The sequence below is a fragment of the Sinocyclocheilus anshuiensis genome, unplaced genomic scaffold, assembly GCF_001515605.1.
Source record: "Sinocyclocheilus anshuiensis isolate Anshui unplaced genomic scaffold, SAMN03320099.WGS_v1.1 scaffold185, whole genome shotgun sequence".
NCBI classification, from domain to species: Eukaryota; Metazoa; Chordata; class Actinopteri; order Cypriniformes; family Cyprinidae; genus Sinocyclocheilus; species Sinocyclocheilus anshuiensis.
In genome coordinates this window covers 2,242,200-2,253,934 of record NW_015539887.1, presented here as the reverse complement: position 1 = coordinate 2,253,934, position 11,735 = coordinate 2,242,200, and the positions used below count along the sequence as shown (strand labels likewise).

Sequence of the window (11,735 nt, the reverse complement as noted above, 5' to 3'; positions counted from 1 at the left end):
CTCTGAAGTCTCGAGACAAACAGAGTGAGCCTCAGCGCGAGCTTGTATTCTGCTAATTTACTGCAATGCTCTCTGATGACACAGTAACTTACCGCGGGAAGAAAAAATCTTCAGTCATTAGGTCCGTCAGACTTATTTTAGCGGTAATGAGACCAAAAATAATTAAGACCCATCGAATCCGAATTTAAGACATTTTAAGACTTTTTAAGGCCTTATATTAGGAAAACGTTATTTAAGACATTTTAAGACTTTTTAAGGACCCGCGGACACCCTGTTCATAACATTACGGTTGACCCACTGATGTGACATTAACTATTTTAACGATGTCCATGTGACATCAGTGGTGTGACATCAAAGGTAGGACGATGCATCCTACCTTTCTGGGCCTTGAACGTCTCAGTTGCATTGCTGTCTATAGAGGATCAAAAAGCTCTCGGATTTCAAAAATATCTTAATTTGTGTTCCGAAGATGAACGAAGGTCTTGCGGGTTTGGAACGACATGAGGGTGAGTAATTGACAGAATTTTCATTTTTGGGTGAAATATCCCTTTTACTTCATAGAAATGTGTTTTCTATGTCTTTTAAAAATATAGTTTAAAACAGGTTTCATATGTTTTTTTTATACGGTTTTCAACAAAAGTTTACATTTTCTAAAAAATGTTAGTATGACCATTAAAACACACATCTTCATTATTGTTTATTTAAAAAAATCTATTTTTAAAATATAATTTTTAAGGTTTCTATTTTGCTTTTTTGTTTATTTTTAAGCAGTCTGTAATTCAGGAAGAGGCTCTTACCTGCGTCGAGGGGCTTCGGGCGAATCATTTGGTGCCACACCTCTTGCCACGGAGGCCAAAAACTCCTGCCTCTTTTGCTGCACCAGGCAGGCAGCGCGGATTATCTTATGACGAGGCGTGCGGAGGTAAGGCCGGTTGACTTTCTGTGCAAGATCTTCTGTCACCATTTCCAAGTCAGTCTAACAAGAGGAATAAGAGTATTAAGTTGTCGCTAACTCAGAGCGTCCACGGTAAGCATTTCCCATAACTACCATGTGTGTTACTAACCTGCATAAGTTCATATATTTCCTTTTTTGTGCTTTTGGGCTCCAAAAAGAACCCATAAGGGTAAGAGCACTTGAGAATACGACGAGTCTTAAGTAGTTCATGCACTGCATCTTCAATGAAAGTAGTATCTGGAGGTCCGCCTTCTCCTGCAACAACACAGTAATACAATATAGGAGTTAAAATCTAATAAAAAAAGTCTACAACACCAAGTATTAAACTTGATCTACTGCTAAATGTAGAAGGAATCCCTGTGTGAATGGAAAAGCAAGTTTAATTCTCTATAGAGTACTTTCACTCTATAAATTTTACCAACTGATACAAGGTAGACCATGCATTAACATAGCTTAGAAATAATTTATTAACATTGATTATATGCTTGAGGTTTTGCATCTTACGTCCACTCAGAACTTTGCTAAGCTGTTCCATCTTGTCTTTGGCCGTTTTAAGCAGACGGTCTTCCAGCTGTAGGAAAAGATAATACAGATAAAGACCATTTGAGTCATCATGTCACAACTAATGTCAGTCCACATACTGCCAAATGTCTGTTTACTGACCATATGATGCATAAACTACTGACCATATGATGCAAAAACGGCAAAAAAAAAAAAAAAAAAAAAACAGTGGGTGGTTATTTGGTTTAAATTGTATCCTGATGATTTCTTCCAGTCAAGGTGGTTTTTGGCCAGACTAAGCTACATTGCGAACCAGACTTCATGGCATTTAGTCAACGACTATTTGAGACTATGTCAAATCAGGCAGATCTTTGTAGACTTTTTTTTACCTGGTAGCTGTGCTCATGATTCTTAAACCGTGTGTAATAGTGCATGAAGCGATCCAGTTCCTGGAAGTTCTTGTGTTTCTTCTCAGCCTGCAAAATACAAAACAAACAATTAAAAAAAGTGTGTGTAAGTGTACAGGCTCAGCCATACTCAGTTGTGAGATCTTTTTCTTTCTTCATTATTAAAAACTCTAGAATAACTCTTACAGACAAAACAGCATGAGCATATATGTAAGAATATGTACCTCAACGGTCATCTCTTTAGACTGCTCCTCCACTTGCTGAATGACCTCATAGCGTGTGCAGCGGTAGTAACCTCCTGTAGAGGAACTGTGCTTTTTCCACTCTTCCAGACAGATCCAACAGAAATCATACTTGCACTGTACACACATACATTCTTGATTAACAACACCTACATTAAAACAAACCATTGGTCTACTTTTATTATGTCACTAGCAAATGCATATGGCAGTCTAGCAGGTAGCACACTGGGAGTTGTGGGATTCTGACAGCAAGGATTAAGTGTGTTGCTAGGAAACCATCTCTCACTTTTTATTTTTGGAGTGCTAGTATTTGCAATGTCTTTCCCTGTTTAGTGACCGTGTAGCAGGATTATCCGCCCCATTCTTAACCTGGTATATACATAAATCTATTATTATAACACAAATAACCTTGGCACATTGCATGTGGTTACAGCCCTCATTCTTCTGAATGGGAGATTTGCAGTTGGCACAGGGTTTGGCGTTGCTGAGTAACCACAGGCAGTTGGCAGCATCTTCATATGCTTCACTTACACCTGCCACTGAAATGGAAAAAGACAGAAATAAAGTTGCTTGAGGTCCAAAACCATTTTTGGACAGGTAGGAACATTACTTTAGGATATTTATCTTAGTAGTCACTTAAAGTACAGCAAAACAGGCTCACATTCTTCTGGTTTCATATCAGTGACTTTCTGGAGCCACATCTTCCAAGTTTGGCAGTCACATGGTTCATGGGCCTCTCCTTGGCACTCCCTGTGAGGAGAAACACCAGTGTGATGTCAGGCCTAAGCTTGAAGGAAATTCCATTTCTAGTGAATATTTTATTTCTATTCCATGCATTTTAATTGTTGGTGGAGGAATGGCTTGAGGGGATAAATATGTGTGTCAAACATGAGTGAAAGATTAACTTATGTTAACATATTAACATGGTGTGATGTAACAAATTTTTCGATCTGTTCCTTGTACACTCCAGGTTCAGGAGTTTGAGATGTTCTGGTTTAACATTTAGCATTGTATTTTCCCTGATATCTACTACCCAATTAGGACAGAATGGTGACTTACCAGCTGAGAACCACTGAAATAAAACAATGCTGGCAGACTGTTGACCACAGACGCCTTTTAAACGGCAGCTTCTTACGTATTAGATTCAGTCCATATTCACTCAGACAGATTAAATGTGTGAGAGAGGGGAGGGTGTTTTGACTCAGATGTAATGCTCAGATCTGGCACAGGCAGTGATGAGATACGAGCCCACTGTGTGGGTGTGTGTATATGTCTATGTGTTTGTGTGTTGGGGACATAAGGGTCAGAGCTGTGGGAAAGAGAAACTCGCCAAGCTGCATCGCCAGAGACCACTGTGTGCAGAACATACATACAAACACACATTCTTCCTTCATTTATATATATGTATGTAACACGTGTGATCTTTTCGACAATGTCTCTTTAACATCATTTGCACTGCTAAAATAACTAAGTGCAGAATATGAGTCCTTTAGAAATACGACTAATATTATTTCAATACTATTAATATCTGTCCTTTAAATCATGTTAAATTATGCAGTGAACTGGAGATTTCGTTCAGAATTACAAATGGCATAATGGTATAATGACTTGAGAGATTTGTATCAGTGACTGGCACTGACCAGCAGAAAAGATGGCCCTTGCCACAGTCCACCGCAGGGGCCTGGAGGCGAGGGAAACTGAGAGGGCCAGAGGTGCTGGCACCTGGCCCCTGTCCGGCCAATCGCACTGCTCTATCACAGCCAGCCCGCGGGCACCACCGGATGGCAGGATTATTCTCCACAAATGCCTGAGGAAGAACAAGAAAAAGAGTAAAGAGGAGGACGGAGAAAGAATAGAGGAGAAAGCAAGTGAGGGGGGCATTTAATATGCAAAACACTGCCTTATTCTTTTAATATGTGTCTCTCTGCAATTATCTGATTCTGATGTAAAATTACTGAACTGCATATTTGACAATTTTAGACGGCAACATGCGACTTTTATCTCATGTCCTCTTTTTTCTTAACAACAAAAATTAGAATAGAATAGCGAATTCTTTACTTAATGGTTTCTGGCTCTAGTAAAAATAGCCTTGAAGGACTTTAGTGCTAATTTTCAAATAATAAATTAAATTAAAATTAATTAATAAATTAAAGCAAGAAAACAATCATTGGTTATAAGAACAAACCAGCAAGAGATACAAAAAGTTAGATGGGGTAACTTAAAATAGAACTGCTGATTAACATTAAAAATATTTAAACTTATTGCTTTATTATACTACTCTATTGTTCAATAGTTTGGGGTGAAAATATTTTTTGTGTTTGTTTTTGAAACACGTCTATTATACCCACCAAGACTGATCAATTTATTTGATCCAAAATACAGTAAAACAGCAATATTGTGAAATTATTACAATTTAAAATAACTGGTTTATATTTTAATCTATAAAATGTAGTTTATTCTTGTTATGGCAAAGCTGAATTTTCATCAGCCATTACTCCAGTCTTCGGTGTCACATGATCCTTCAAAAATCATTCTAAAATGCTGATTGTTGAAGAAACATTTCTTATTATGCTGCTTAATATTTCTGTGGAAACAATGATACATTTTTAAATCAGGATTCTTTGATGAATATAAAGTTAAAAATAACAGCATTTACCTGAAATGGAAATCATTTGCAATTAACTTTTAAATCACTTCTGATCAACCGAATTCATTCTTGCTGAAAAAAAGTAATAACTTCTTTTTTTTAATTATTATTATTGACCCCAAACTTCTGATTTGTGGTGTGTACACATTAAAAATGTAACTTGTAAAAATTACACATGTAAATATCTATTTATTTGGTAAGTACATGTAAATAATAGGCAGAATAAAGTATAGTCCAGGTTTTTCTCAGGATTTATTCTGCAATAAAATTATCAGCTGGCTGTACATTATGCCTTAAATATTAATCATTATCAGATGGAACTGAATGATTTCTGAACTTTCTGTCATGTAAAGTTTTGAGAATTTGCCATAAAACTTCGCTGATTAAACAAAAACTAAAAATATTTTGTCCTTTCCGGTTCATCTAATTTGCTGAGTCTAGTTATGATGCTGGGATCTGAGTTAATTTTTACCAACAACTCCAGAAGTCCGTTAGTACACTCTGACCCTAAAAATGGCAACAACAGAGCTCAGACGCCCCTGTGGAAGATTCAACATCACCATGGCAACATAATGAAAGGCTTGGGACTCCACAGCGTGAGAAGTGTCATTCTCAGACATTCTTAGATGAGAGCTGCCATTGTTACAGTTACTTCAACCCTCTCAGCTCCCATTTCAATGCTCCACCGTTCTGGACTGACTTCACAATAACACTAAACACAAACTTCACTGAGAGGACTGATCTGTGTGACTGGAAAACCACCTATGAACGCAGAATCACAGGGTTCGAATCAAAACTGGGGCCTAATATTGACTGACTGCTGAACTGCTTAATCTATCTTCCTGTTTAACTCACCACATCACTGAACAATACAATTACAACAGTATCTATGAACATAATTAAGACTAATGTGTATCTAATCATGCAATTATACCTTGATGTCAAACTGCAGATAACGTTTGTCCATCTCTCTGGACACAATGCTCTCAATGACCTCAACAGGAACCAGCTGGAAGCAGTCATAAGCTGGGCAAAAGATATTGTGGGCCTCCCCCTCCTGAATCTTCATATTCAGGAAACTGCCAAGGGCAAAGTACACATGATCGTTACAGCAGTAGTGAGAACTGACGGTGATTGTAATGTGACTAAAGCACTGAATCAAAGTCTCCAAAGAAAACACCCTCACCTTTCCCAGCATCCTCTGCAGAACTCATGACCACATGGAATATCAACAGGCTCCTCAAACATGGAGGCTGCACACATACAAATGCCGCACTGACAGCAGAGAACAAAACAACATTTGTGAGAAAATATCTACATAGTATACCTAGCTATCAAATACATTCTATACATGAAGCAGTATAAAATGGGTCAGAATAATAAACATTTGATGAAATGACATTTGGCCATTTCATCTCATGACAAACTACACTATCCAAGAAATTTAGCTGAACACCTCGTGCATATTTAATGCTTATCAAGTTTGTTTCTAGCATAGACTGTGGCTTTATTGTGAAAGTGGTGATCATGCACCCATTTTTAGGCTACAGGGTCAGGCTTTTTATTGATACATGAAAGAACTGATCGTGCTATGACATACTGAGAGTGATCGCTCATGAACCAAGCTCGCTTCACAAAGCAACAGGTCTCTTAGAAATTATAGTCGATACTGTGTGATATGTTGGTAAGTTTGTGTCCAAATCAACTTACCTTTTAACTAATGTCGTTTTAGCACTCAGGGTTCATACACATTTTTACCAAAACATTTCCATGACCTTTCCATGACTTTTGAGAAAATATTAATGACCTAATGTTGCATTATTTTACAGTAAGAATAAAAATGCATTCAAATGTATCATAACTAAAATTACTATTAATGCTACTTGTTTGCTTTCTATTTGTTTTTAATAATAAGTACAAGCTGCAACTGCGCCAGACGTTACTCCACGCAGAGAACATTTCACCACATCACTGAATATTGTACTTTATTTAACCAATATCATCAGTTAAACCCAGGACCTGAATTTCGTTTTGAAAACTGTTCTGGTCTAACAGAAGCTACAGTATTCAGGTACAAAAATCGAATAAACTGTAAATTAAAAACAGATTAAAGTTACAAAAGTTATTCAGTCAAGAGCAGTGAGTGATTTTCTGTCTTTTGTTGTTTGATTAACATTAATGACGTACAGCACAGCACATAACTCGCCAAGACTGCCATTTTGACGTAATTTTGTGTGTATCTGGTTGCTTAAGCGCAACAAAGCGAAATAACTCATATGATACATGCGAAGCGGCTTTATACGCGCACACTTTGGATGCGACTGAGCGTAGGGCTGGGCGATATAGCTAAAAAATGTATCAACAATATAATGTTTCATATCGTTCGGTATCGATAATTATTGACATTTTTATAACCTTTTTTTAAAACAAAAAAACAATACGAAATTTTTTTTTTAATTTAACCACTGTATTTATAATTAACAACTTATTGAGACAAACAACAAATATTTTTTGTTTGAAAAATCAAACACAATAAAAATTTAACAAATATCTCATTTCTAATGTTTTATATGCAGATTAAATAGGTCTTTATTGTATAGGTCTAATTGTCTCCCGAGGCCACAGGAAGGCGCAATGAGCAAAATAATGCAGAGCATTTAGCAAGTAACTCTATAAAAACGTGCATTCGTCTAGCACACGTCTAAATTAACTCATAAAAATCAAATATAATTTCGTAAATTGCATAAACAATTATGAACAAAACAGCATCATGTATTTATGCATTGCTTAATCCAAAGAGCCGAAGCGCCATTCACACAGACTGCATTTAAAAACATATGAGACGCAGTGAAAAGGAATAAACCTCCACAAATTCGTGACGTGTTTTCTAAAAGTTTAAACTGTTTTAACTTTCCATGGCTTTCTATACATCTATTGTGTGAGACGTGAGTGCAGCATTCATATTTGTCTGTCTAAAAATGCGCTGAATATGCGTTCTGTGTGAATGGCTTGGTTTTGGTTTTAACCCATTCAAGATCTTCTACGCATTGAGCTACTATATTTCTCTAATATTTTGAATGCATAACACAGCAGCGGCGCATCTCATGGGCTAGACTAACAAAACATTCAAATGCAACGTCACTTACATCATCACCGCATCTCGCGCGCCACTGATGACGCTCCCTGATGCACACCTAACATTCAAATGCAAATGTTTATTTTAAATTAGACTAATATTCACTCTTTATTCACAATCTCCTCATCACAGGCAGGCACAGCACTCATTTCAGCATGTGTTCGTGTTTGTGTGTGCTGTCTGCGTCACTCATAGCACATGCCTATATCGTGCGCTATATCGAACATTTTTTCTATCGATATCGAAGAAGGTGTACAGTCGATAAATATTGATACCGTTTTATCGCCCAGGCCTAACTGAGTGCACAGAAAACCGCCTTTGGAGCACGCGAGTACTGAATGGCTTAAAAAGACTTTAAAAGATGCAAATGATACATCTTTGTGACAATGCAACAATGATGCTATTAGGCAAGTGACAGTTCTGTCAACTGTCCCGAAATGCGAGTGAACGTTTTGTATGCAGCAGCTCTTGTAGTGCAGACGAGATACGACGATGTGAAGCAACTTTGAGAGAGTGAAAGAGTGAAGACGCTGTACAGCTGAATCACTCACATGGTTTTCAAATGACTGATGTAATGTGTATATTTTTACACTCATCTAACCTACATGTTGAATAAAGGTGTGCAGGAATTTCCCTCATTTTAAAACGAAATCTGCGGGAATGAGTATAACTATGCAAACTATGCGATATATGCGCAATCCCACACTGAAATTCGGGACCTGATGAAGCATAATTCTATTACACAGAGGTGTGTGAAATAAATTTCCATGCCTTTTCTAAAGATTTATGGGATAATTTCTTTTTCCAGAACTTTACCAGACCTGGAAATTGCTGTTTTAAAGTTCCATGTCTTTTCCAGGTTTTTCATAACCATACAACCCAAATATGACGCAATAACCCAAATCTGTCAGAAGCACAGGATCCAGCAATAAAACTAATGATACTTGGATCTGAATTTATAAATTGATTTGAGATATTTGTATGGCTGAATTTAATCATTGGAACTTAGAAGCCCAACATGGGTTAAAAAAATGTATCATAGAATTATTGCCGATTTGACTTATTAGTGTTTGTATTTTCCTGTGCATTTGGATTCATTTTGAGGATAGAGAATCTGTTAAGTAGTAAGTAAAGTGAATAAAGAACAATGTTTTAGAAATTTCCTTTTTCAAGTTTATTATGCATGCAAATATATTTTACTAAATATAAACAAAAACTGTTGAACCCAATTCTTTTAAAAAATGTTTTTGGTTTTGGGTGTTTTCTAATAGCCGCTACTTTTATTTATATTTACATATTATTAAAGCCCTTGTTTTTATTTAAGAAAAACAAAAAACTTTTTGCAAATGCAAAATATGGAGAAAATGTTGTTAGAGCAACATTTTCATCTACAAAAATATTTAGGTTTATCTGTAGGTGAAAGTTCAACCTTGGTATGAATATGGATTTATAGATATGCACTGTGTAACAAGATTTTGAACAGAAACATTTATGATTGGTATCCTTCATACAACACTATTTAAGAGGTAGTAGTAGAGGTAAATGTATTTTCAGGGGCACACTGGACCTGGTTGTAATTCACTGATCCCGTTTATGAGATTTGAACCTACAACCTAACAGTAGCCCAGATCAAACCCCATGGCTACACCACCCAAATTAATCATTTAAGTATTACATTTTATTACATTAAGACTAACTATTGTACATGATTCTCCACAGAAGAGGCTGTACAATTACTAATAGAGGACCAAATCTGATCCCTCACCAAGGAGCGATCATCATCAGCAGGGGTCAGGCTGATCTCGTCCGGGGAGGTGATGGATGAGTGAGTGGTGCGAGGCGTACGGGGCGAGGGCAGGGTGTCCCAGGTGTTGTAGCCTCTGGGCGGGGGAGTTGGCATCTGAACGCCTGAGCGCTGACAGCAGTTTTCAGCATTAGACATCCAAGCTTCCAGGAGTTTCTCTCTGTCCCAGTCTAAATTTCAAAGGGAAACTTAGGTCAGTGTGCATGGCAAAAAAAAAAAAGAAGAGTCACACAATTCTAAAAATACACATTATTTCACCTATCAAATGGCTTTTTAAGTGGAATTTGTAGCTGATTCAAGAGTTTAAACAAGGCTGTTCTTCTGGGCTGAAAAACCAACCCAGATGTTCAGTAGGTTGTTTTCCCACATGATATGAGAGCACTTGTTTGTCTTTATATGAAACCTGCCAGTCATGGCTGGTATACTCCCACATGGGAGGAAAAAAAGGAAGTGAAGTATGCTTTTAGCAATAATGAGTAACCATTAAAATGCATGTTAAGACATTCATTACTTAAAAGGTGCAAAGACATTCACTTCTTTTTTAGGCTCCAGTTTCCTCTTCCTCTAGTTCAAGAGATGGTGGTGACATATAAAAAGGACATATACTTTGATATCTTTGAATGAACTTATCGGTCAACATCAATGAAGTGATGTATTCCCTTATCTAATACTTTAGATAAGGGAACACATATTCACAATTAACTGAGGTTTTCCATCAATAAATCTACTAATTTAAAGCTAATTAAGAGCAAGTAAGGTAGTTGTTGTAGTAGTTAAGTTTAGGCATGTGGTCAGGTTAAGGGATCTAGAATATGGTCATGTAGAATAAGGCATTAATATGTGCTTTTTAAGTACTAATAAACAGCCAATATGCTAGTAATATGCATGCTAATAAGCAACTTGTTAATAGTAAATAGTGTTCCCTATTCTAAAGTAGGGTTGGGTACCGAAACCGTAACCGGTATTTACTAGAACCAAATCAGAACGCAAATTTCGGTGCCACTTAAAGGCACAATATGTAAGATTTGTTTATTAAAATATCCAAAAACCACTAGAACAGTGTTATATATTTTGCTGACTTGTGTACTTACATTATCCCAAATGTTTCGAAGAATGTTTAAATCCAGAGAAATAAGCAATTTTAACTAGTGACACGGACCGTGTCTATAGTGTCATTGTGTCGCCTGCCAATGACGTCATAACCCCTCAATTTCTGGTTTTGTTTTGTAGAAAACATGAAAACACCAAAGACACTTTAATATGTAATGCGTTTTATTAGACAGGTGACGACCGCACAGAGTAGCATTATAACAGAACTTTCAAATGTATCTAGTATGATAAAACAGCGCTGCTTTTTTTTCCACATACACACGACCGGAAGGAGCGGAAGCGGTTGACTGTGGTATAATAAAAGCTCCGCTGCTTTAGAGCCGTGTGTCACGCTCATTCAGCGGCCTCGTTTCGCTTCGATGGCTTTCAGCCTCACCCTGCTTCATTCTACTACGTTAATAAATCATTAGCTCATCCATGAACATGATTTCTGCCCGAGTCCCGTCAGATTGCATCGGCTGTGGGGATGAAGACAACAACTCCCATGATTCCACACTCAGTCACGGCATCATCAAACTACGCCTTTGTCTCTTTGTTTATTTTGAATACGCGCCCTCTAGCGGCGAACATTACATATTGTGCCTTTAAATGATTGAGCGATCGATTGAAATATTTGTTCTCCGAAACAGACGTAAGGATCACCATCCAACAAATCCTTGTAGTAACGAGCGTGTCCATGTTGTTTTCACATTCCGACTTAAAAGCACAACTCGGGAAATGAAAGCATCTGAGGAGCGCGTGAATGCAGCAATTAAACTTGCTCTGATGGCAGCAGGCAGATACCGTTAGCTAGCTAAGCTAAACATTCTTAAATTAAAATGCCTAAAGCTAAACTTTCCTTGCAATGACTTGCAATGAGAAGCGTTTCTAAACCTGTTGTCCAACAAAAGAGAACACTATAACGTTTTTACTCCACAACTGCTTCCTTTTGTG

At 37.2% G+C, this 11,735-nt stretch overlaps 1 protein-coding gene across 1 annotated transcript in view; it reads right to left on the bottom strand.

Moving 5' to 3' along the window:
* LOC107685566 (ankyrin repeat and IBR domain-containing protein 1-like) overlaps window positions 1–11,735 on the bottom strand; it is a 34,711-nt gene that overhangs the window by 11,664 nt on the left and 11,312 nt on the right. The window contains exons 6-16 of the mRNA XM_016482200.1: window positions 9,654–9,862; window positions 5,939–6,027; window positions 5,687–5,831; window positions 3,746–3,912; window positions 2,767–2,855; window positions 2,514–2,644; window positions 2,088–2,222; window positions 1,846–1,932; window positions 1,460–1,526; window positions 1,065–1,210; window positions 798–976 (exon numbers count right to left, since the gene is read on the bottom strand). Of these exons, the coding sequence (XP_016337686.1) occupies window positions 798–976; window positions 1,065–1,210; window positions 1,460–1,526; window positions 1,846–1,932; window positions 2,088–2,222; window positions 2,514–2,644; window positions 2,767–2,855; window positions 3,746–3,912; window positions 5,687–5,831; window positions 5,939–6,027; window positions 9,654–9,862 (1,444 nt within the window). The remainder of the gene's footprint in view (window positions 1–797; window positions 977–1,064; window positions 1,211–1,459; window positions 1,527–1,845; window positions 1,933–2,087; window positions 2,223–2,513; window positions 2,645–2,766; window positions 2,856–3,745; window positions 3,913–5,686; window positions 5,832–5,938; window positions 6,028–9,653; window positions 9,863–11,735) is intronic.